This window comes from Myxocyprinus asiaticus, chromosome 1 (assembly GCF_019703515.2).
Source record: "Myxocyprinus asiaticus isolate MX2 ecotype Aquarium Trade chromosome 1, UBuf_Myxa_2, whole genome shotgun sequence".
NCBI classification, from domain to species: Eukaryota; Metazoa; Chordata; class Actinopteri; order Cypriniformes; family Catostomidae; genus Myxocyprinus; species Myxocyprinus asiaticus.
This window is the reverse complement of record NC_059344.1, coordinates 52,600,072-52,627,261: the sequence shown is the minus strand read 5'-3', so window position 1 is coordinate 52,627,261 and position 27,190 is coordinate 52,600,072. Positions and strand designations below refer to the sequence as shown.

Sequence of the window (27,190 nt, the reverse complement as noted above, 5' to 3'; positions counted from 1 at the left end):
TATTCTGGAAAACAGTCTAAAATCAGAGAGTATAGACAGAGTTCATGAGTCCAGTTGTTGACATAGTTCTGGAATGAATCAATATTCCCTAAATTGTGTTTGCATTCCAGTTCATTCAATAAACAGATTTGTATAAGAGTAGGCATTCCTATGACATGCAGAGTTCATGGTGATATATAGAGTAAAAGAACCAGTTGTATTTATGTTCATACAACTGGCTCTTTTACTCTGTATATGCAGTGTTATTAAGCACAAACCCCAGGAGGGTCTGTCTCTAGATATTACCAATGGTCTTGAATTTCATATGAAGACAGATCAAGTCATTAAACAGCTGTTGCAAGGTTTTGCAAGAGCAAACGTAATAAGCACTGTACATTTTCATTTAGCTTTTTTTGTTATGTTTCTCAAGATGACTCTTATGTTTCTTTACCCTCAGGTCATTGGAGGTCATGTGCTGATATGTTCTGTAGTCTGCAGTTAATAGAGGCATCAATTGATGTTAGAATTGTTTTTATTATTATTATTATTAATTATTTATTTCATTATTTATTTTCATGAATATCATTATGTTTATGCCAAGGCAAATCAAATCAAAGCCAAATTTGCCTACAGTTTTGGTGTCAGGATCCATTATGAAGTAATTTCTGCTTGCTTGAGATTGTTGTCAACTTGGGGGAAATGACAATCCCCATTTTGAAGATAATAGTTGGATGCCCTAGGGCGTAAACAAAAGGTTTTGCAAATAAATGGATTTGGACCTGTTGTGAATAATGTGAATGCAAAAAACACTTCTCATAACTATACATCTTTCTTGTTTGCAATATAAAACAAACTAAGGACTCATTGACATATCTGTTAATGGGAGTGTGTAGTTCCCTATCTGTCACTCACTCGACGTTGTGTCGATGTAGTGACACTAGGGGTCACTCTTGGGAGCCCGAGACACCTCTGGTCTTTGATAAAAGGCCAATGAAAATTGGCGAGTGGTATTTGCATGCCACTCCCCCGGACATACGGGTATTAACGGAGCTGGTATGCAACCACTCATTCAGATTTTCTCTTCGGAGCCAAACGGTCATGCTCACTGAGCTGAATTCCCACGACTGTTCATTCACCTCTGCTGGATCTGACGGCGCATTTCAGCGGCTTCTCCCTCCTCTGCACTGGTGCACTGCGAAGAATGCCCCTGGGCACTTCAGCAGAATTAAGAGTATATTTCTCTAAAAGAGCGGCACACACGGAATGTCTTTTTAAAGATGCGTCTTTTTAAAGATGCCTTTCCGAGTGTGTGTTATTCCTGGTTGCGCTCGATATCTCTCGCCTTCTGACGGTCACGATCACTGTCTTTCGTGTCTGGGCACTGCTCACGCAGAGACAGCGTTCGTGGATGGTCATGTTCTCATTGCGAGGACATGTCCATGGCAACGATGCGGTTGCGGCTCGCCTTCGTAAAAAGCAAGCCACCCAGAGGCTCCCCGCCTCGGTCCTTTACCCACAGGTATGAGGCCAGCGTGGCTAGCACTGGGGGTGTTTTGGGGACCCCAATGGGACCGCCTCCGCCGGGTATCCCCCCGCGGACCTCCCATTCCCCAGGATGCTCGTCTGCCCCGATTGGGCTTCAGGATGAGTCCGCCAGCTCATCTCACGGCGAGTTCAACCTCTTATTCGGAGCCCGCGAAAGTGATGAGCTCTCGAGCGCAGCATCGGAGAGCGGGCTCATCCAGTCGGACGTGGAAGCCTCAGCTGGGTTCTTCCCTTCGGGGACGATTGCCCAGTCACAGGCTGACGCAGAGATGACAACATGCTTTCCTGGGCAGCCGCGAGCGTCGGCTAGAGTGGAACCCTCCGCTCTTCCCTGAACCCTTGCGACTCGATGATTGGTTCCTGGGCTTGCGGCGCCGCTCAAAGCCACGCCCCACCCCCGTCCCTTTCTTCCCGAAAGTGCATGAAGAGCTGACAAGGTCGTGGGAGGCACTTTTTACTGCCTGGTCCCGATCTTTTCAGCTTCCCCGCCCTCACTACCCTCGATGGTGGGGCGGCCAAGGGCTATTCAACAATCCCCGGTGGATAAAGTCAACCTATGCCCGCAGAGTGCTGCCACCTGGCGCGGATGCCCAAAGCCCCCGTCCAAGGCCTGTAGGTTTACATCATCTCTGACGGCCAAGGCCAATGTTGCTGCTGGACAAGCCGCCTCTGCCCAGCACGCCATGGCTCTCCTGCAAGTCCGCCAAGGTGCTAAAGGATGCTCCGGGATTGATGCAGGAACTGCGCTCGGCGACCGACCTCGCTCTCTCAAGCGACGGAGGTCACGGTGCGGTCTCTCGGGCGGACGATGTCCACATTAGTGGTCCAGGAGCGCCACCTTTGGCTCAACCTGGTCGAGATGGGTGAGGCCGACAGGACACGATTCCTTGCTGCCCCCATCTCCCAGGCTGGCCTATTCGGCGACACCGTCAAGGACTTTGCCCAGCAGTTCTCGACGGTGGAGCAGTAGATGGAGGCTATCCGGCATATCCTGCCCTGGTGCGACTCAAGATCCCGCACCCCGTCTACTCATCGCCAAGTGTGTCCCCCTGCGGTGACTGCACCGGCTCCGACGCAGCCCGCCCCTTCAGCCCAGCCCCGGCATGGAGCCCACCACAGGAAGCAGACAGCACCCGTCTCGCAGCCGCCCAGAACCCGTGAAAGGCTTCAAAGCGCCCTTGAGACGGGTGACCCAGGGATGACGAAACCCGCTGCTCTGGAGCTGGTAAGCAGACCTCTCCATCTTTTTGTTACGTTTGCATTTAATTACGCTGCATGCCCAAGTGGCTGCAGTACTCAAGAGTTCAGCAAGAGCGGTTTCCTTGTTCCCTGGGTCATGTATCCGGTGTGCACGGCCGTCATCACGACCACTGTCCACCACTCTATTTGGCAGGTTTGGCGCTCCAGTGGCATTCTCCCGCCCCTGAGCGCCCAGCTGTGGCACAAATCCACCCCCAATGTGACAGTCTCCACGGGTCACGAGGACAGGCCTCTTCCTCCCCTGTCCCAGGCTGTTTCGGGGGTGGTCACAAGGAGCCAGGTAAGTGCTTCGATGTCCTTAGACTCAGCACGGCCACGACATGGTGTGGCACCTTGGGCTCCACCCCACCGCGAGGCCCCACCTGCTGGTACGTCCGACGACGTTGTCCCTTTGGTCCCCCTTGCGCGGAACTTGGACGCGTGGCTTGCGCTTTCCAATCCGTCGCGATGGCTGGTCCGGACCGTCCGACTCAGCTATGCGATTCAGTTCGCCAGACGTCCGCCCAGGTTCAGCGGCGTCCACTTCACCTTGTTGAATGACGAAAACGCTGCTACCTTGCGCTGAGATCGCTACCCTCCTACGGAAGGGCACGATAGAAACTGTCCCTCCGGCCGAGATGAAGAAGGGGTTTTACAGCCCCTAATTCATCGTACCGAAAAAAGGCGGTGGGTTGCGGCCAATCTTGGACCTGCGAGTACTGAACCAGGCTTTACACAGACTCCTGTTCAAGATGCGGACGCAAAAACGCATTCTGGCGAGCGTCTGGCATCAAGATTGGTTCGCGGTGGTAGACCTGAAGGATGCGTACTTCCACGTCTCAATCCTTCCTCGACACAGACCCTTCCTGCGGTTTGCATTTGAGGGTCAGGCATATCAGTACAAGGTCCTCCCTTTCGGCCTGTCCCTGTCTCCTCGCATCTTCACAAAGGTCGCAGAGGCAGCCCTTGTCCCGCTAAGGGAGGTAGGCATTCGCATTCTCAACTATCTCGACGACTGGCTAATCTTAGCTCACTCTCAGGACATGTTGTGCGCACATAGGGACTTGGCTCTCACACCTCAGCCGACTAGGGCTTCGGGTCAACTGGGAAAAGAGCAAGCTCCTCCCGGTTCAGAGCATCTCTTTTCTCGGTTTGGAGTTGGACTCAGTTTCTTTGACAGCGCGCCTCACGAACGAGCGCGCCCAGTCGGTGTTGGTCTGTTTGAAGGCTTTCAAACAGAAAACAGCGGTTCCACTGAAACTTTTTCAGAGTTTCCTGGGGCATATGGCATCCTCAGCGGTGGCCACCCCACTCTGGCTGATGCATATGAGACCACTTCAGCACTGGCTTCAGACTCGAGTCCCGAGATGGGCATGGCACCGCGGGACACATCGCGTGGTCATCACGCCGGTCTGTCACCGTCTTTTCAGCCCTTGGACCGAGCTCTCGTTTCTATGGGCAGGTGTTCCCCTAGAACTGGTCTCCAGGCACGTCGTGGTCACGACGGACGCCTCCAAAATGGGCTGGGGCGCTTTTTGCAACGGGCACGCAGCCGCCGGCTTGTGGCCGGCCCGCGACTGCTTTGGCACATCAACTGCCTCGAGTTGTTGGCAATTCTGCTCGCCCTGCGGAGGTTTCGGCTGTTGATCCAGGGCAAGCACGTGTTAGTTCAGACAGACAACATGGCAACGGTAGCATATGTCAACCACCAAGGCGGTCTGCGCTCTCGTTGTATGTCACAACTCGCCCACCGTCTCCTCCTCTGGAGTCAGCAGCACTTCAAGTTGCTGCGAGCCACTCACATCCCGGGCAACCTCAACACTACAGCGGACGCGCTGTCACGACAGGTTACCCTCAGGGGAGAGTGGAGACTCCTTTCCTTCCTGCAGAAGAGGTTGGAAGGGAAGCTGTCCCCTTCCACCTTGAAGGTGTACGTTGCCGCCATAGCAGCACAGCACGACGCAGTTGACGGTAAGTCCTTAGGGAAGCACGATCTGATCATCAGGTTCCTAAGAGGCACCAGGAGGCTGAATCCCCCCAGACCGCGCCTCGTTCCCTCATGGGACCTCTCTGTAGTTCTTCAGGATCTACAGAGAGCCCCCTTTGAGCCTTTGCAGTCAGCCGAGCTTAAGGCACTCTCCTTGAAGACTGCCCTCCTGACTTCGCTCACTTCCATCAAGAGGGTAGGAGACCTGCGAGCGTTCTCTGTCAGCGAAACGTGCCTGAAGTTTGGTCCGGGCTACTCTCACGTGATCCTGAGACCCCGACCGGGCTATGTGCCCAAGGTTCCCACGACCCCTTTTAGGGACCAGGTGGTGAACCTGCAAGCGCTGCCCCAGGAGGAGGCAGACCCAGTCCTGTCGTTGCTGTGTCCGGTGCGTGCTTTACGCATCTATTTGGATCGCACGCAGAGCTTTAGGATCTCTGAGTAGCTCTTTGTCTGCTTTGGTGCACAGCGGAAATGAAGCACTGTCTCCAAGCAGAGGATCGCCCACTGGCTCATTGATGCCATAACTATGGCATATCACGCCCAGGACATGCCGCCCCTGGTAGGGCTACGAGCCCATTCTACCTGTGGTGTAGCGGCCTCCTGGGCCCTGGCCAGGGGTGCCTTTCTAACAGACATTTGCAGAGCAGCAGGCTGGGCAACACCCAACACCTTTGCGAGGTTCTACAACCTCCGGGTAGAACCGGTTTCATCCCAGGTAGTGGCACGCAATACAAGTGGATAAGCCCGGGATAGCCAGCCGGATGTATCGCTTGCACATAGTGCCTTCCACCTCCTTTTGAGCTGAAGACGTGTGCCATTAATTCCCAGTAGTGTTCACAAACTTTGTTCCCTGGTTGACTTCCTCCGAGCCCTGTGGCAGTCGAGTTTTTGGAGAGACTCTCTGCTGGCCCAGTACACATGCTAACTAAGAGTCCTGTTCTGGGGTAGGTGCTCCGCATGTGGCGGTTCCCTGTAAAGCTAACTCCATGCAATATATATCTTCCACTAATTCATTTCCCTGTTAGCAAACTGTGTCTTCCTTGGGCAGAGCCCCTCTGCCCCAGTCTCCATGTTTGTAGTAACTCCTCCCCCGTTGGGTAGGATCTACCTTGAAGACTCTCCACATGGTTGGAAAGACCATGTGACGTATTTTTCCACTTAAATATCCCCCCCTCTCTTTGGGCGAGGTGTGGTCTCCGCGTTGTCTTCCCCTTGGGAGGGAAACCCCCCGACTAGACCTGGCAGCCCAGTTGGATAATCCCTAAAAAAGAAGGGGAAAAGAGGCCATGATTGGGTTAGCCTGTCTCTATCTTTTGGGTAGTCGACTTGTCCCCAAAGGGCCATTCAACACTCATAACTATGTTGGTGGAGGTTACGTGTCGACCTGGTGTGCTGGCTATGAGGCACACAGTAGTCTGCCCACCACACACCGCCAGTTCACGTAACACAGTTCAGCCAATTGTGGCATTTCGTATAGGGACCCCATAGCGTCACTACATCGACACAACGTTGAGTGAGTGACAGATAGGGAACGTCATGGTTACTTGTGTAACCTCCATTCCCTGATGGAGGGAATGAGACGTTGTGTCCCTCCTGCCACAACGCTGAACTACCCGCTGAAATGGCCAGACCTTATATTGGCTCCTCAGCATAAAACCTGAATGAGTGGTTGCATACCAGCTCCTTTTATACCCGTATGTCCGGGGGAGTGGCATGCAAATACCACTCGCCAATTTTCATTGGCCTTTTATCAAAGACCAGAGGTGTCTCGGGCTCCCAAGAGTGACCCCTAGTGTCACTACGTCGACACAACATCTTGTTACACAAATAACCATGACGTATTTTATCTCTGTACAGTTTAAAATTTTAGAAAAACCCAGTTTATATTAGCATGAACTTCACTACCCATAATCCAGATAAGAGAGACAATCAGAGAAGTCGCTGTTACAATGGAAACGTAAATCATGGCAAAATTGCTTAGTAGCAAAGTCTTTCTAGCAAGTCAGTTCAATGGCGGCCATCTTTGGAATGCTCCCTGGAGGGTATTTCCAATCATGACAGTGCAGCTCCTATCTACTTGAATGGGGGAACACCGAAACTCAAAAACTGCTTGCAAAGTTTACATTTAAACAACAAATTTCAAATCAGCATTGAAATCTGACAACACTGGTATCATAAATTGTGCTTCTTGACCTCATATTACACTAAAAAACACAATTGCGCATATGCGTTCTCGAGTTGATTGACAGGCGATGTCTGTATCTAAAAGGTGATTGGCTCTTTTACCTGAAGGCGGGAATTCCTTTTCTGCGTCCGTTGACTGTTGAGCGCTAGAGCTCCTTGGTTGGGTGTTCCAATTTCTCCCATTCATTTTAATAGAAGTGGCCAATCTCTGCTAAATAGACTTTGTCATTAGTGACCGCCTGTTTCCATAAATCAATGAGAATGATGTTATCGAGTCTCACTAAATTCTCAAACTATTTAAATATTGGTATGTATTAGAACATTTTGCAATAAACTTACAACATGCTTTTTCTGTCGTTTCTAATTCAATAACATCATTTGCAATGCTTCATGCTTAGTCAATATCTTCAAAAAATTATTTAAATACACAATCTTCTACCTTTGTCTATGTCTGCTTTTCATATTATTTTATCTGATTTCACAAAGTGATTCATCTCGGATCTGGTTGTTTTTTTTATTTTTTTTTTAATCCCTATGGAGAAAATAAATGGAAAAAATACTTCCTGAACCAAGGCCGCAGAAAAAGTGGGATGTCACTGCTCTACACAGGGGTTACTGAGATAAAGCGAGTAGTTTCCAGCTGGTCATATGATCTTACCATGGTGGCCACATGATGAGTGAGTGTACATCAAAAGTACTGTTCATTTCTTTAGATGTTTTTCATTAGAGAGTTGAGGTGCTCAGGGAGACCTTCAATCCATCACTGTTTCAGTGGCTTTTCACTCCCTCTGATTAGCTAATGCATAACGGCACTGAGTGTAAAACCTGCTACACTTACTGCAGATAACTATACTGGGGCCAGAGTAAGAATCAAGAGGCATTCAAAATCCACTCTGTGCTTGTCTGTGTTTGTGAGAGAAGGGCAAGATAAAATTAAAATGAACTTATAGATATAGAGATCTGTCTATGGCTGCTTCTGCTCTGATTTTTTAACATTATTGTGCCCCTACATTTTCAGTGGCCTTGGTTCAGGAAGTATTTTTCCTGTTTATTTTCTCCATTGGAATAAAAAAAATACAAAAAAATTGTTCAATGCAATGACATGAACCAAACAAACCAGCTGTGGGGTAAGTCACAAAATGACAAACTTTGGATTTTTGACCACCAACATTTAAGTGCAGTGGCCAGTATCAAACTAAAAACTAGCCTGCTTAGAAATAACGATCAGCCCATGAAAAAGTCTCTTTAACAGAAGCCAAAATAGGCAAATGAATGGTAATAGCACTGTACAGTACAGGTCAAGATAATCAATCACAAAATAAGACGTGCCTACCACAGTCTACATACACAGTGCCTACCACAGTCTACATATACAGTTTCTTATAACTTTTTTTCTAAAAACAAGAAAAAAAGCTTACCGTCTTAAATTGTGCACTCCTCAGAAATTCCAAATGCCCCCTCATGTATTTAATCCTGGCGCTGATTCTGATTTGAGGCAAAGAAATATGTGAAATTCAGAGACAAAGAAAAAGGTACAACACTGTGTACTTAAAGGGATAGTTCACCCAAATATTTAAATTCACTCATCATTTACTCACATGTTGTTCCAAACCTGTATGACTTACCTTAACACAAAATGAAATGTTAGTCAGAATGTTAGCCTCAGTCACCGTTCACTTTCTTGCATGAAAAAAGAAATCATCAATAAAAGTTGGTGTAAAAAATAAATAGTTGGTGACTGAGGCTGTCATTCTGCCTAACATTCCTCTTGTATTCCACAGAAGAAAGAAATAATAGGGGTTTGGAACAACATTATGGTAAATGTTGCCAGAAGTTTCATTTTTGGGTTACACCTACAATTTTTAGTTGAAAAGTAAAAAAATCAGGTCTGTCTTGAAAGGTTAACATATTATCTCTAAAATCAGTTTCTCTGTGGAAATTGTTATGCTCCATTACTAAGGCAAAACAGCTTTCTAAAGTTTGTGCTTTTCTTCATCTCTCATTGTCATTAATATAACTTCAGTGAAAGTATTAATTGACCATTAAAAACTCATATTATTCCATTAATTGACTCCAGTTTTCTTCTGCAGAGGCCTGATTGTCTTGAACTCAAAAGACACATACTACCTGGAGCCAATCGTAGGGCAGGAGGTACTCCACCACACCTTCTATCACACTGAGGACCTGCCAATCAAAAGCGGTACCTGTGGGCACGGCCATCAAACTGGACACCCAAGCCTGTTCAGTGGTCACCTTAAACCATTGCATCAAAGGGTCAGTTAGTAATTAAATTATTGCTTCTTGACCAGAAACATCATAATGTCTGGTATAATGTAAAGATTCCATTATAAATTTTGATCTGTAATTAAATGAACTTCACATTTATGTAAGTATATACAGTAGATACAGTATGTTGGCAAGTACAGATAGACATTACATTTTACTGATGACTAATGTCATGCAGAAATTATATAATTGGGTAGTTAACATGAAATACTTTAGGGAAATTGACATGTCCGGCAGTGTGATGTGCTATATATTTTATCTAAAACTACTTTAAACAGCATTTTGCTAATTGTACTATAATTATTATGCATGCCATTTTTATGACCTAATAATTAAGAGAGTTCATGGAATATTTGTCTTTTGAATCATTTAAGTGAAGGCAAGATGATTTTAATGATTAAAAATGTAAAATAAATCGTGACCAGTCACAGCACCTATATTAAACACTTTACCTTATACATTCATTGAAATATTAACCTAAAATCTTAATATTATAAATATTATAAAAAAATGCTCATTTACATGTTATGCATCAACTACCCAACTTTTAAAAAAAGTCTGTTTGTTTAATCCTACAAGACTTTTAACAGGTTATTTAAAATATCTCACCTAAAGCAGCTCTTACTAGTTTATAGGCATGATGGTCATTAGGGAAATAACAGGAAGTCATTACTGTCATTATCCAACATTATCAAGGTCTCTATTTCTGATCTCATGACTGAATTGTACGTGATGTCAATTTCTCTCTCACAAAAGCAAAGATGTTCCGTTCACTCCAGTCCATAATGACTGGATAGCTAATAGCCGCAGAACATTCACGGGAGAGAAAATTGCGATCTGACGCAAACCTGTTGTGGTGAATTGTGGTTCCTTTTTCAGGTCATGCATTTGTTCCCGTAATTTGCATCAGAAGGAAATATGAGTTTTGGCTCATAACAGTACAAAATGTAAGCCTTTTTAAGCCCAGGTTAAGTGGTAAGACTGATGAAGTGCCTAATGTGGGCTTGTTATAAAACTCTAGTGGGTCATTAGCAGAAGTTGAGAGCTCTGCTGCTGCTTTTGTTCTGTTAGCACTTGCTTTCTCATTAGAGCCAAGGAGTGAAGACTCCTAACTGGCCTGCTGTTTACAAATGAGAATTAGAGGGGCCATAAATTAATAAACAGCGTGGACTACTACACACTTTCCTTAGTGATGCAATTGGGTTATAAAAGGCTTGTATCTTGAGCTTCATACTGTATATACAGTATATAGTGCAGCAGTGTTGAGGAAGAACATTAAAACAGTAGTTTTTCAAGCTACAATGAATATTCAAATAATATTTTGTATATTGCTACCAAAAAAAGAGGACATAAAATGCAGCACGGGGACTCAAATCTTGAACATCTTGTGTATAGTTTCATTTTGAGACTTGTCTTTTTTTTAATCTAGCACCCACAATGGCTCTTATATAATGCTTTGTTAATGTCATAGATTATCCCTTGATAAAGACATTTTACCAAGTTGAAGAGAATTATTCTTGAAAACATCATGAACACATTTCATCTTATGAAAAACTCTAATGAGCCACCTGGTTTCTTCTGGGATTTTTAGCAAAAATGTCTGTACAACAATGCATGAAATCCATTTTTTTTTTTTTTACAAACTCAATCCAAACTACATTTTTATGTGGTTTTATAACCAATCAAAATCTAATGTTTGTCAACGAGTTTCAGTCTGAATGGTCAATCAGATTTTAAAAATTTTCCTTACCTTATTTGGAATATAACGTGTGCATAATGTCAGACTCCATATACAGTTGTATCTACATTTCTGTTCAGTCATTTTGACTAATTTCCACAGATAATATGTGGCTATTGTTACATAGTGAATGAGTGAACAGTGAACAGTCTCAGATTTAGCATAGCCTATAATGCAGTTATGTTCTTGTGTGCCTCTTGAATTCAGCGCCACGCCAATAGAGATATACCATATTTGGACTACACAGTTTGAACAAACTGATCCGATTTCATTCCTTAACATTGCAAACAGTTAGCCTTGAATATTTGAAAAACAAATTGTAATTGTATGTAGTGTAAACAAAGCCTTCGTAATTGTCACTGTGCCTTCCAAAAGAAAAACTTGACGTTATTTCAGCTATGCTTTTGATTCCAGGACATTCCCTGAATTGCAATAGCCCATCATTATAACAGGAGATTGAAAGGTTCATCCACTGTATCGCACAATTAGTAGGACCCTCCCAAAGTCTGAACACCTTTTGTGATTCGTATTCCAAAGCTGACTTTTGAATAAATTGGACCGTCAATTAGAATGCAAATAAAACTGAACCTGAAAAACAACAGTAACTGAAAGTTATGAAAACACATTGCTGCTATAATATTGTTGCTAACAATCTTTGGGCATTTGCAGGCAATACGTAGCAACTTGCCAGCTTTTCCTCTGCATGAACATCATATAGCAATTACATTAATACTGGCTTCATAGTAACTTCAATATGTGTGATTTAACACATTTACATTGTTAGTTTGTCACTTGTCAAGTTGTTTGTGGTATCCATACACTTTTCTTTTTTTTATGTATGTAAAAGAGAGTGCCAGAAGACTAGAAAAATAAATCCAAAAATCCAACCCTCCAGCAATTAACATTTCTTTCTGTTTGCCGGTTGCTTGTTTCTCTTTTTTTCCCCATCCCTAGGTTAGACGAAATGCCTTGGGTACTACCAAATACATGGAACTGTATATAGTAGCTGACAACACACTGGTAAGCTGATGATACCTGTGTCACATATAGCTCTGCAAATTATACACTTCTAAAACAGCAAAGTTCACCACAGGAATTAAGGCTTAAAAGCTTGAAATACAGTTGTGTTAACTGTGGTTTAGAGCTCGTGGTTTAAGCTTTGTGTGCTACTTTCTCATGCACATGTGGTCACTGAGCAATTGTTGCTTAAATATAAAGCTTCTGAAGTGCTTTTTCACAATTATCTTGTGCTCTCTTTCTTTTTTTCTCCTCCTCTATGTGGCCAAAAGTTTGTGGAAACTGTGTGTTTGATAAACATTTCATTTCAAAACCATAGGTATCAATTCCCCCTTTGCTGCAATAACAGCTTTCAGTCTTCTGGGTAGGCTTTCCACAATACTGTATGTAGTAACTTGGCTGCAGGGATTTGCTCCAATTCAGACACAAGAGCATTATTGAGGTCATGCACTATTGTTGGGCAATGGGGTTCTTTTGAATGTTATATTCTGTTGAGTTTTCTGATTGAGTCGTTTTCATACATAAAAACCTGTATCAAAGTCACCAAAACCCCAAAATGCGAGACATTATGAAAGATTTCATTATGACCAGATTTAGTTAATCAAATTGCTCAGTGACAGGATTTATGCAATTTCTCAAGCAGAGTCTGTGCATTGTAAGTCTGCCTTGATCAGTTTGCCTGATGTCATTTTGTTCATGTCTCTTTAGTACAGAAAACAAAACAAGGACCTTCACAAAACTAAACTGAGGATAATGGAAATTGCTAATTACGTAGATAAGGTATGTCATGCCTGGATGCTTTTCATCAGTTAACTGGTGTATTGTGGTGTATTTGTTTATTGAATACAAAATGGCAATTATGTCATGTTTTTAATCTGCTATAATGATGTTTAACAAAAACACAATTTAATGATTAGTGCACCAGAAAATTTAAATTGTCGTCATTTACTCCCCCTTATGTCATTCCAAACCCTATACCCTATAACTGTATCCGGACTCCGTTCCGGATGTAATAAAAAAACAGATTTTTGTTCTAATTTTTGAAAATTAATCAGATGTCATCATGGCATGATGGCAGAATTTTCATTTTTAGGAAAACTTTTCCTTTAACCGTGTCCCTCATCAAGCTTTTTCTTTTCTTTTTTTTTTTTTTTCTGATCAGTTTTATAGAGAATTGAACATTCGTGTACCTCTAATTGGTCTAGAGGTGTGGACAGAACATGACCAGTGCATCATAAATGAGGAGCCGAATTCAACTCTTTGGTCCTTCCTTCAGTGGAGACAGAAACTCAAATCCCGCAAGAAACACGACAATGCCCAACTGCTCACGTTAGTCACAATAAACACCACCCATATACACATACAAATATAGAAGTAAGCTACATAAAAAAAATTTAAAAAAATGATTTTCATTGCATTAGACAAAATATCAAACCAAGTGATGTCTGCAAACAAATAATGACCCTATCTTTATTTAGTCATTTTTGCTATTACTTTAAACCAAATGGCTGAAAGTCATTTTTAGTAGATGTATATAGTCACTTTCCCTCAAGTTCACACACGTTTCCTTACAGAGTAATCACAGGTTTAGTTCATCACATTACCTTTGGACATAATCCATTAAGCATGAAAAAGTGTCCAAATACTTGTTTCTTTGTCTTAATTTTGAGCAGTATATCTATTGTTGTATCATTATAAAACTTTTTTGTGAAATATTTTGCTTGAAAAAGGTGTGCTTTTGCTATCTTTCTTCAAAATAAATGCCACTTGGTTTGATATTTTATCTAATGCCATACATTATACATTTTTAAGTGTGGCTCATGTGTCCAAATACCTTTTGGGGACACTGTAAATCATAGCTATTTGCATCCTTTGTTTTGTTTTTCCCTGAAGTGGTGTGATTTTCAAGGGCACCACCATTGGCATGGCTCCGCTTGAGGGAATGTGCAGTCACGAGAACTCAGGTGGCATCAATGTGGTAAGAAAGCCTGCAGGCTTGCTTCTGGAACAGGCTGTAAACAGTGTGTGTATGGAGTGGGTGTTTGTGCATAGCATATGTAGAGCTTTGATAAAGTGATCAATAGCTCCAACACACCTGATTAGCCTCTTATTGGCTCTATTAGTTTGTGCTGTGGGAGAGAGGCACTTTACAGAATATAAATGAGGGGTGAAGCATTTCTGCTAGATATTAAACATGGAGTCACAGTACATTACACCAATGTAGTCTACTTTTGATACACACCCAGCATTTCCTCACTAGTCAGTAATGGTTGAATCTCAGTAATCTGGAGCCCTATGTGTTGATCTACTAGATGCAGACCAAGTCTGGTCTTAGACTACAGAATGTTCACCACAGGCTATGTTCACACAGCAGCAGAATACTTTGTCAGATTTGTTTGGAGTGCTAAATATAATTTTGTTCACACAGTTCAGTTATGAAAGAGAGTGAAAACCGCATTCTATTACCGAAATAATCGACTTAAATGTAATTTAAAAGTTGATGCTTGCTGTAACCAGAGTTCAGTCATGACAACTTTCTGAAAGATTTAGCATGTTATGTGGACTGTCATGTATTCCCTGTGTTTTTGCTTATATTTTATTTTGAAATTCTTATTTAGTTCCATGTTCCTGTTTCCTGTTAATTTTGTAATCCTTTGTAGTTTCTTTTCATGATTGGTTTTCCCCTGATTGATTTCCCCAGGTGTTCCTCATTTCCTTGTTTGCCCATTTGTATTTAAGTCCTTGTTTCCTCTGGTTTCTTTGTTGTCATGTTCTGTGCCTGGTTTCCTGTGTTTTGTTTCGCTTTATTCTGAGTACTTGGTTTATCTTTGGTTTCCATTAAAAGCTGCATTTAAATCCTCATTCCTCGCCTGCCTCCTCACAGAAAGACTGACCAAGGAATGGATCTAGTGGCTGTCAGAATTCTACTCCATCAACAAGGGGACCGTCCAGTTGAGGATCATGTCCGTGAGTTTTTAGAGCTGGCAAATGAAGTGTGCTATCCAGACCGCTCTCTGGTGGTTTTCTTCCGGGCCGGTCTGAATAGTGCACTGAGGGAACTGATGCCTCCGGCTGATCCTCACTGGATGCTCGGCGAGTATGTGGAGAAGGCTCTGGAACTTTGTGGTTCCCATTATACAGTGGATTATGGCGGGAACCCCGGGCCAAAACCTTTGTCTTTGGCTCCCTTCTCGAAGCCGTCCACGGCCCCGGTCTCGAAGCCGTCCACGGCCCCGGTCTCGAAGCCGTCCACGGCCCCTGTCTCGAAGCCCCTGAGTCTCCTCCCATGCCCGCGGCCACGGCGGTCGTTCCCGAGTCTCCTCCCATGCCCGCGGCCACGGCGGTCGTTCCCGAGTCTCCTCCCACGCCCGCGGCCACGGCGGTCGTTCCCGAGTCTCCTCCCACGCCCGCGGCCACGGCGGTCGTTCCCGAGTCTCCTCCCACGCCCGCGGCCACGGAGGACGTTCCCGAGTCTCCGCCCATGATCGTGACCATGGAGGTCGTTTCCCATTCATCCAGGACTCTTTGTCTCGAGTCTTCCACGGCTCCGCTGCTTTGTTTATCTTTGGTTTCCATTAAAAGCTGCATTTAGATCCTCATTCCTCTCCTGCCTCCTCACAATGACATATTGATTGGATGTTGGTCTTTACAGACTAGATCTGCTACGCTGCTGCTGCAGAGCAAGTACGGAGACTTGCTACTGCTAGGAAATACACAGACATACTTGGTTAAGCATGTGGACATGCTGCTGCATAATTATTCAAAATGCAAGATACGCTGCTTTGAGCATGTATAACATGCTGCTGCACAAATAGACATTGCAAATAATCCCCAGACAAAACAGGGAAGCTGCACAAAACTCCCCCAACCAAGCAGATCTATCGCCAAGACGTGTGTACTGCTGCTGCTCCAAAGAGCCATGTGCACAGATATACAGGTATACTAGCAAGGTGTGCCTTGGCAAATGGCATAACAATAATGAATAAAATATCTTTTGTGTGTCTAGGCCTGTTTGGCCAAATGGCATAATGACATAAATCATAATGTGTAACTATGCAAAAACTGAGCAATTTAAATGTTAGACAAAAAGAGAGACGCAAGTTGATTAGCTAATTACATGTCAAAGGATCAGCTTTCATCATGCGAGCTGGCTTATGTCACATGTGAGTGAGCCAATTGACTAACAGATAATAAGTTCAAAGAGCCTATCAGCTTGCACCCCATAGAGTTTCATGGCTGAACTTTGGTGACTGTTTTGTGGATTAATACTAATGTTTTGTCAAGTAACCTAAAAATGTGCTTCATGTGGTAAGATCTAAATTAACTGGTTATTTAAGTCAAAAGTTTTATTTAATGTGACTAAAACTTGACAAACACCGAAAAAAGGATTTTTTTATGGGTTAAATCGATTGGAGTAACAATTGCAGGTTAACGTTTTTTTCCATGTAGATAATGTTTATGTCCCAGAGTTCCTATGGTCTTTAAAAAAAGTCAATAGAAATTCTATAGTGAATTTTTCTTGAATTTTTTCAAGAATGTGTAAGTGCGTATGTGGAGTAAAAACTTGTAAGCCAACATCAGTGTGTCTGTTAAGAGTCTTACTGAAGACATTTCTAGACTAATAAATGTTATCATGTCAGTTCCAAAGATATGTACCTAGCAGTGGTGGAAAGATTATATATATATATATATATATATATATATATATATATATATATATATATATATATATATATATATATATATATATATATATATTTTTTTACATAAGTACTGCTACTGAAGAAATAATTCACTTGAGTACAAGTAGAAGTACTGAGAAATATTAGGACTCAAGTAAGAGTAAATAAGTAGTTTTCCAAAAAACTACTTAATTACGTTACAAGTTACTTTATGAAAATTCTATATACATAGTATATATGCTTCCATTTTTAGAACACATACATTTTTGTTCTTGAAAGAAATTGATGCTTCCTTTCACCAGGGATGCATTAAATTGATCAAAAATACTGCCAAAGTCATTAATTATAAATTATTATTATGGTTTGAAATTATTGGTTTAAGTGGTATTTATTCCATATACCATGTCACCTATTCCTTACAAAAGCATTCTAAAGTGCTAATTTAGTACTCAATATTTTTTATTTTTTTATTATTAGAACAATTGAAAATGGTTGTGCTGCCATGCAGAAATCACAATACAGTGGGTTTTCCCCCCATTTGCTGAAGTATTGAGTTCTTACAAGTTGCTTTACAGTTGCAAGTCAAATTTTGGTTTTAAAATTAGGCAAAAAGAAATGCATTTCTCCTGAAATTCTATTTTCTCCTAAAGTCTATTGTTTTAGAGAGATGAAGGCTATTCCATGCATTACTGTTTTGAAAAAATAATCTCTAACCAGGGTAGAGAGAGAAGTGAACGGTCAGATGCACAACAAAAATACAAGTAAATCACAGTCTCTAGTTTGAGAAACAGACTCCTCATAGGTCTTAAACTAGCAGTTTCTAAATGCCAAAGACCTGAATTGCTGCAAGTGGATTCTTGGACAAACAGACCATTTTTAACATCTAAATGTCTCTAAATCGTCTCTAAACTACATAATGTGCATTGCAACTGAAACACATCCCTATTTCAGGTTTATTCTCATGCATGTATGTCAAGTATTTTGGTTAAGTTAACATACTGTACAAAACTAATATAATGCAATATCATAGAGGAGGAAATTTATCCTCTATGATATTGCAGCAACTATCCAGATATGGAATGAGATTATTAAGCAAACTGTTATAAACTCCAACATGCCAAGTGAATAAAATAAGGCAAAAAATAAACATTTCACACAGTGTTTAGTCAGAGATATGATTGATTCAAACACTAAAAGTGGATGTTCTGTATATGTATTATTGTATTACAGTTGTAATAATAAAGTCTTAATCAACATTATTATTATTTAATATATTGAGATATTATTACTAAGTAAATTGTAGCGTTTGGTTACATTGTGTTTTGTGATTTCTCATACCTACTTTATATAACATCACTTGTGCACATTTGGCCTCTAGTGGGTGAGGATTTTCAGACAGATAAACAACAGCACAGGGCAGGGAAGTACAATACAGCACTGTGAGCGAGAGTGTTACCCACTAGGACAGTTTATTTTGAACAAGAGGGGTGAACAGTTACGGATTTAACATGGGAGTACAATACCGAACTGATGCGGATTGATAGAAGAGGAGAGCCCTTCTGTGCGCGTGATGGTGAGGTACCGGATGGCAGGAAAAAGATAATGTTCAGTGAAAAGTCAAAAGAAGATCGCAATGTATGTAATTGTAACTATATCAGATATTATTAATAAAACACGGGAACTCATTGCGTGGGCATTATTTCCCCCCATATTTCGAATTTCTGGATATTTTTGTTAATTTTGGTGGCATTTTTGCCCCGATACCTGTTAATTTCCGACACTATTGGCATTGTATCTTTCTAAGGTATTTAAAAGTTTGTTTTAGACATAGTAACAAGTTAACAAGATATCCCCACATTTATGTCAAACTACACTGTGTTAATGTTTGACACAGTTAAAACATTGCCTACCTTAAAAACAAGTGAAGTTTGATCAGTGGTTAAACATGTTTAGACGGTTCCCTCGCACCTGAATGAGTGGCTCCTTTCCAGAATAAAATTAAATATGCAGAAAATCACAGTATTACAGTTCTTGTATAGTGACAGGGCAGAAAGTCTTGGAGAAGCTAGAGAAGAGAGGACACCGGTGGTTTAAGCAAGTATATGCAAGCTGCTGTGTTCATGATGCTGCGCCCCGCTGCTTCCATCGTGCCGCTCACAGCGCATTTTAGTTTATAAACATATTTAGCGCTTATGACTTGCCGATTTCTTCTTCCCAAAACACTTTCCAAAAATTCTGAAATATTATATTTTTTTTTTTTACTTTGTAATTGTGGTGAAAAAGAACTGTAGCAAAGTTGAATACTTCATTTTTAATCAACTCAAGTAAAAGTACTATTATTTATTTATATTTAAAGTAGACAAACTTGAAAAATGTATTCAAGTACTGTAATGAGTGTAGTTGTAATTCATTCATTTCCACATCTGGTACCTAGCAAACAAATGGAAATCTCTATAAAATGATTTTTAAAAATCACTATCCAGTATTCCTGAATTACTCAACAGTTCATTGGTCAAAATATGTGGGAACCCAGCTGTCACGACATTGACATATGTAGGTAAAGTGTGTGCCTCACGTGTTATATTTTGTACTGTGAATTACTAATATTAGGGCTGTTAACCCCTCTCATATTGTGTGGCCATAGAGTGAGAATGGAAAATACATTTTTTGGCCCCTTTTTGAGTCATGATATTTACTATTGTTATCTTTATCTTTCAAAATGGCATTTTAAATGAGATAAAAACTTTTAAAGGACTGATTTTGGTTACCTCTCAATACAAACATAACTCATTCCACTACTGAGGGACCATTCGAGAGTCACACATGCTAGCATATATGGTTCTCAATCCCAAACACTGACAGTGTGAGCCAAAGACTCTACTGTAAGTGTGGTCTTGTCCTGGACTAAGGTTGATGTGTGTGTTGAAAAAGCACCCTTTATCTTTTTAAAAAGGACTCCAATCTGTACTGCCTCAGATAATTTAGAACCAGCATTACAAGGAAATTGTGGGTTCTTGGGGGAAATTTAAGGAATGGAAAATCCATAAAGAGTAGTCATTTGTAAAATAACTTCATGTCATATTTCATCATTGTTATCATAGTGGACATATTATCAGTGCTGTCTGTAAAAATCAACACTGCATGCCCTTTGCAGAGATATCAGTTTGCGTTCCTGTTCCCAGGAAAAGGAGAGAGAGAGTGTGTGTGTGGGTGTGTGCATGTGTTTGTGTTGCCTAAAGAAGATAAAAGAAAGGCCATTCTGTTTGCCCCAACCAAGGTACCTAAATTACAACCTGCAGGTCAACATCCTCTACAATTTATAGCATCATTGTAGCATAACAAAGATGTCTTGGGAGATCAGAGATGTCCTCTGGGCTTCTACTGCCATTTACCTACTGTGGTGTAGCAGAACAACTGTTGCCTGTGGCCTAGAAATAGCCTTTATTCCATTTTAAAACATCAAATATCATTAATCTTTAGCTTGGCAATGAAAAATGGTAAATACTTTAATGCATTTTCAATTCATCATTTCAGATAGACTCTCAAAGTTGTTTATGTGCTTGGAGTGCTGTTTCATTTATTGTGATGTTTGTTATGGGTGCTAAATTAAATGATCCTCTCCTCCAGGACCATTCGGAATTGCCCATTGGGGCGGCTGCCACCATGGCACATGAGATTGGCCATAACTTTGGCATGAGCCACGACCACGATGGCTGTTGTGTGGAGGCCACTGCGGAGCAGGGCGGATGCGTAATGGCAGCAGCTACAGGGTAAAGAATGATAGTCAAGTCATTTTTATTTGTATAGCGCTTTTCACAACACGCATCATTTCAAAGCAGCTTTACAGAAAATCATGCATTAAAAGAAAATTAAACTGTAATATCTATAAAGTCTTAGAGTCATCATTGTGTAGTTTGATTAATTATGATTGTAAATTGTGTATAAAAATAAATAATTAAATAATAATTGTATTTAGAACCCCAGTGAGCAAGCCAAAGGTGACTGTGGCAAGTTGGATACTTTTCTACTTTCCCATGACATTTATGCCTTTAGCACATACTTCCTTACAAAAACAACCTACAATGCAACACATTAAGACAGGTAGCTGAATATACAAAAGAATGCTGAGATAGGCCCCAGGAATCAAAAAGAACCTTGAAGCAATAACAAATAGTACTAATTTAATGCATAATCAGAATGCTGCTGTACACGTAAATACTTCATTGCTAATGATGAATAGTCATGGAGATGATGAACAACACACCCAGACTGCCCATGAACTGTAAACTGACTGTATTGCACACAAAACTACCAAGAGCTGGCTGAAATCGCTGATTGCGATCTGATTGGCTGCTATGCAATTTGTGGGAGACAGGATGCACAGATTTTTACCAGTCTGCCAAGGAAGTAAAGACATGTTTACAAATTAATACAATGAGCAAATCTGAGGAAGAGCTAGTTGCTAGATTTGGCGAAGTGTCCCATGTAAGTTGGTGGTTCTTCTTGGCCAGAATAAGTTTCAAAGTGGACCAGATTTTATGCTGATAATCAAAAGTCTGGCTATGCAAGACAAAGGCAATGACAGTGTAACCTTTAGCCAAAATATAAAGAGTGAGATATGTAGTGAGGGAGGTCTTGTTCTTATCAAGATTAAGCATGAGGTGAGATGTAGACATTATGTGTTATAAGGTGCCATCTATGGTGGTATCACATTAAAATTTGAACAAAAATTCCACTGGTTCTGGTCATGTGATATAGATTCTATTAATATTTTCTAGAAGAGCGATATATATGAGAGGCATGCAGAGATCCTTTCTGAGATCACAGATTTGGAGGCAGAAGGGGGAACAAGGTATGTAGTTGAGTGTTGTCAGCATTAGTGCCATGCAATTGGAGGAATGTTCTGAGCGATCTGGAATAAATGGAGAGCAGCAGGGGTGCAAACACTGAGCCCTGTGGAACCCCAGTGAGGGTGCAGGGTGAGCACTTTACAGCTCACTGGGTAAGAACTCTTATCCAAGTAAGATATAAACCAGAAATGCGACATAACACTTTTTCTGAAGAAAAAAAAACAGAAAAGCTGCCAGCTTAGTGGTTGACAGTGCTGAAAGCTGAAGAAAGATTTAACTACAAAAAACAAAAACAAAATGTTTGGCCTTGTCAAAAATGTGTAAACATCCTTAAAACAAGATTTATTTTTATTCTGAGTATATATCTTTTTTTATATTAGTTTTATATATATATATATATATATATATATATATATATATATATATATATATATATATATATATACACCATTGGCAAATTATTGTGTGTTTGTAGGAGAACAGTTTCAGTAGAGTGATTTGGATTAAGGCTTAATTTATCAGGGCCAAGGAAGTTGTTATTGATACGAAAGGTTCACGTTTAGTTGAATACAGCACATTCCAAAGTCTCATGGGACAGCTTCATTAGATTAGATATAAATAAAGGAGAGGCAAGGCTAAAGTTCAGGAAAGATCATACAGTGGAAAGGTGAGGAGAGTGTTTTTTTTCATGTCCAAAAAGGTGAAATATTGTTTGGAAAACTCCACTACTCTAATTTACATTGTAAATTAAAACCTTACATTCATTATCATGATGTTACTTGACAGACAGCTGTAGCCATTTTTTTTAATTTTTTTTTTAATTTTTAATTTTATTTTTATTTTTATAAAAAACGAGATTACATTAAGGCACTTGCAACAGAAGTGAATGGGGCCATCACCATTAAAATGCAAACTGTTTAAAAAGTCTAGCCTCAAGACATAAACATTGTGTGTTAACATGATTTTAGTGTGATAAAATTACTTCTGACCTTATCTATGTGAAGTTATATCCAATATCACACCTTCGTTGTGATGGCGATGTAATGCTGAAACACTGTAACATGAAAAACTCATGAAAATCATGATAAAATCAAGCTAACATGTATAATGTTTACTTCTTGTGGCTATATGTTTTACTGTCCCTATTCACCTCCATTGTCAGTGCTTTACTCTAATCATTTATTTATGTTTTTATTTTTTTATAAACAATGGACGAGTCATAATTATTTTTCTGTGGATATCAACATTATGCCACAAACTTTACTGTCCCTGGAACATTCCTTTTATTTGATGGTGTTTACGACCCTGAGTCTGTTTGAGTTTTTACCCATAAATAAGAAGAAAACTGTAAAAAGAATTCCATGTTTTGCTAGTTTTATTGATAACTGCACTTTTTGTTCATGTTAATGGCAAAAACAATATATATTTTCCTTTCTAAAATGTTCCACAGACACCCATTTCCAAAAGTTTTCAGCCGCTGTAGCAAAAAGGACCTGGACAACTACTTCCAGAAGGGAGGAGGAATGTGCCTGTTCAACATGCCCAACATGAAGGATCTGGTCGGGGGCAAAAGGTGTGGAAACGGCTTTGTAGAGGAAGGGGAGGAATGTGACTGTGGAGAGCCAGAGGTGATTTGTGTCTAAATTAATTATTGAATGGAATTACTTATTGATTTAAAGAATATTGAATCAGACCAATCATGCATTAATAATTTTTAGAGAAGAGTAGAGGGTTTGTAATACATATAATAAATCAAAATTTGATCTGCATCGTTAAAATGGATTACCATTGATTGTGCCTCCTTCCCATGAGTTTATTTATCCATGTAATATTTTATTAGGAGCTTTGCCTAGCCAAACAACAGTTTTCTTTTAGAAGTTTTCTTTTACCAGTTGGAAGGTGTCAATACAGCAAGGGCGAGACAAAAAAACCCAAGAGCAGAGTAACAGTTCAAAGGATTTATTAACAATAAATATCAACTTTAACTGTGCTGGCAAAGAATGAAGATCCTGGCACTGGCTACAGTAGCAGGGAAGAAGTTCATGGATGCATGCGCGCCATAGCCGTGCAATGGGCAGATCCGGGGATAGTGTGTTCATAGGCGAGTGTGTGCATCGTGGTAGTCAGGAGCAGATTCGTGAGGAATCCTCCTTTGAAGCGTAGTGAGGTGCAGAGAACAAGCACACAGCAGACTGGAGGAGTTGTGGGCATACTCGACCCAGACTAAATGATCGCTCCAAGAAGACTGATTACGGGAGGCCACACAGCGTAGGATCTTTTCAAGCTCCTGATTCGCCTGCTCCACTTGCCCGTTTGTCTGGGGATGGAACCCAGAGGACAAACTCACCGTAGCCCCCAGCTGTCGACAGAATTCTGCCCAAAAATGAGACAAATTGGGGGCCTCTGTCAGACACCACATCAACCATGAGGCCATGAATGCGGAAGACTTGGTTTATGACTGGTACCGCTGTCTCCCTCGCTGTGGGTAATTTGGGGAGGGGAATCAAATGAGCCGCCTTCGAGAACTGGTCCACAACAGCCAAAACAACTGTGTTGCCATGGGTGGGGGGGAGACCAGTTACAAAGTCCATGGCTATGTGATACCAGGGTCTCGAAGGGACAGACAGCAGTTGGAGAAGCCTTGCCGGGGAGTTTCAGGAGGCCTTATATGTTGCACAAATGGGGCAAGCAGCTACGAACCGGCTTACGTCCTGCGCAAGCGATGGCCACCAGAATTGCTGTCTAATGAGCGTCTGGGTGCTAGTCGTCCCTGGATGACAAGTGACATTGGATGAGTGACCCTACTGTAGGACGTGCATCCGAACTGATCGCGGAAAAAATAACCGACCCGCTGGGCACGTAGCGGGGGATGCAGTGTTTTGTAGCACAGCACAGACTTTAGTCTCCACCTCCCAGGACACCATGCCCACCACTCGAGTAGCGGGTAGAATGGTATCCGGTGGAACAGTGGACAAAGAGTCGGCTTGACATTTTTAGAGCCTGGGCAATACGAGAGAACAAAATTAAAAAAGGTGAAAAATAGTGCCCAGTGAGCCTGTCTAGAGTTAAGATGTTTGGGGCTATGAATGTACTCTAGGTTCTTATGATCAGTCCAGACCACGAAAGGTACCCCCGAACCCTCTAACCAATGATGCCACTCGCCCAAAGCCAACTGTACAGCCAGCAATTCTCTGTTACAGACATTGTAGTTCCGTTCTGCTGGTGTTAAGTGGTGTGAAAAAAAGCACACGGATGCATCTTTCCGTCCGAGGAAGAGTGCTGCAACAGGACCGCTCCGACACCAACCTCAGATGCATCCACCTCCACCACACACTGACATGCAGGGTCGGGAGTTACTAGGATAGGTGCAGTAGAAAACCACTTCTTTAATTTAGAAAACGCTGCATTGGCCCGAGTGGACCAACAAAAATCAGTGCGGGTGGAGGTGAGATCCATCAGAGGCATGGCGACTTGGCTGCAATTCTGAATAAATCCATGATAGAAGTAAGCAAACCCCAGAAACCTCTGCAAAGCCTTGCAAGAATCTGGAGTTGGCCAATCGGAGACGGCTCTGACTTTAGCAGGGTCCATGTGCATTCCCTCGGATGAAGCGATAAACCTCAGGAACAGAACCGACTGTGCATGAAAAGTGCACTTCTCCACCTTGACAAACAGCCAATTCTCTAGCAGTCGCTGAAGCACCTGCCTGATGTGCTGAACATGGTCCTGGATATTCTGGGAGAAGATCAGAATATCATCTAGATAAACAAACACAAAACAGTCAACCACGTCTCTAAGCATGTCATTTATGAGCCCCTGGAAGACGTCGTTGACTAATCCGAAAGGCATGACCAAATATTCAAAGTGCCCCCAATGGGTGTTAAAATCCATCTTCCACTCATCCCCCTTCCTGATCCAAATAAGGTGATAAGCATTGCGTAGGTCCAACTTTGTAAAGACGGATGCTCCCTGCAAGAGTTCGAAAGCTGAAGACATCAACTGCAAAGGATAACGATTCTTCACCGTGATGTCAATCAGCCCCCGATAATCTATACAAGGTCTAAGCGAGCCATCCTTATTCTCCACAAAGAAGAACCCCGCCCCTGCCGGCGATGAGGAAGGGCAGATGAGACCGGCTGCCAGAAAATCATTGATATACCTGTTCCTGGCCTCCCTCTCGGGAGCCGAGAGCGAATACAGCTGTCCCAGAGGAGGCTAAGTGCCATGAAGCAATTCAATCACACAGTCATACTGGCAATGAGGAGGAAGGGTCGCAGCATGGGACCGGCTGAACACCGCCCTCAAGTAATGGTTTGTCAACAGTACTCCGGAAAATCTGCTGGTTCATCCTGCAATGAAACGCAACACTGGACAGGGGAGACAGCAGAGTTAAGACAGCACGACAAACAGTAAGGACTCCAAGCAAGAACAGTGTTGGTTGACCAGTCTGTGTGTGGGTTGTGCGTTACTAACCAAGGGTGCCCCAACACTGCCGGTGCCAATGGAGACAGGTAAAAGGACAACTGCGCCATATGATTTCCAGGGCCAGACGTTGATGTACTCGGACGGCCAGATCCACCAAATTGTAAAAGTGTGGAGGCAGATCCAAAGGATATATTTCATCCTGGATGTCATCGAAAAGCCCATGCAGAAACCGGTCCCACATGGTGTGATTGTTCCACTTACAAGAAGCAGCCAGGGTGCGGAACTCGATTGCATAATCTGAGACTCGTCGATCTCCCTGAGACAGTCCGGATAAGACCCTTGCCGCCTCACGACCTTGAGCAGAGCAATCAAAATCTCAGCGGAGCTCCGTGGTGAAGGCATGAAATGAAGCACAACACAAGGATGTCTGTTGTTCCTCATGGCAGACCCCTATTCACCGTCCCTTCTGGTGAGGAGTGTGATTACACAAGCCACCTCCATTGTCTCTGACGGGAAAGCATTGGGACAGGGAACATTGTGAAAGGAATGTGCTACAGGATCCCGCCTCACCTGAAAAGGGGTTGGAAGCGGGATACGAGCCTCTGAGTGCCCAGTAACATGAGGAACCGCTGGAGCCAGTGAGGGTGCTTCCTGAGTGGGACCAACATCAGAAGGTTGGCAGAGTTGTTGAACGACAGAAGTGAGCTCAGCAAGCTGTGATGCTACTATCTCCAGAGCCCGGTTAGATGCGGAGATTTGATCCTGCTGATGTCCCAGTAAAGCTCCCTGCTGAGAGAGGGTGGTGCAAAGAGAAGACTCCTCCGCTGGGTCCATACTTGGCTAGATTGTTCTGTCAAGACAGTGAGGGCTAGACAAAGAGACCCAAGAGCAGAGGAACAGGATTTATTAGCAATAAATATCAACTTTAACTATGCTGGCGAAGAATGAAGATCCCGGCACCAGCTACAGTAGTGGGGAAGAAGTTTGTGGATGCATGCGTACCATGGCCGCGCAATGGACAGATCCGGGGATAGTGTGTTCATAGGCGAGTGTGTGCGTTGTGGCAGTCAGGAGCAGATTCGTGAGGAATCCTCAGTTGAAGCGTAGTGACATGCAGAGAACAAGCGCACAGCAGACTGGAAGGCAGTCACTCTCGCGACATGTGGGCAGAGACGAGGAATCCTCCATTGAAGATTCATGAGCGCAGAGAACAAGAGTACAGCAAAAATGGAAGGCAACCACACTCCCGACACGC

The 27,190-nt window shown here is 42.4% G+C and overlaps 1 protein-coding gene across 3 annotated transcripts in view; it reads left to right on the top strand.

The window, feature by feature from the left end:
* adam19a (ADAM metallopeptidase domain 19a) overlaps positions 1 to 27,190 on the top strand; it is a 165,287-nt gene that overhangs the window by 97,837 nt on the left and 40,260 nt on the right. For all 3 annotated transcript variants that reach the window (XM_051698207.1, XM_051698215.1, XM_051698225.1), the window contains 7 exons: positions 9,028 to 9,211; positions 11,916 to 11,981; positions 12,687 to 12,758; positions 13,141 to 13,307; positions 13,872 to 13,956; positions 20,288 to 20,430; positions 22,961 to 23,138. In XM_051698207.1, coding sequence (XP_051554167.1) covers positions 9,028 to 9,211; positions 11,916 to 11,981; positions 12,687 to 12,758; positions 13,141 to 13,307; positions 13,872 to 13,956; positions 20,288 to 20,430; positions 22,961 to 23,138 — 895 coding nt within the window. The remainder of the gene's footprint in view (positions 1 to 9,027; positions 9,212 to 11,915; positions 11,982 to 12,686; positions 12,759 to 13,140; positions 13,308 to 13,871; positions 13,957 to 20,287; positions 20,431 to 22,960; positions 23,139 to 27,190) is intronic.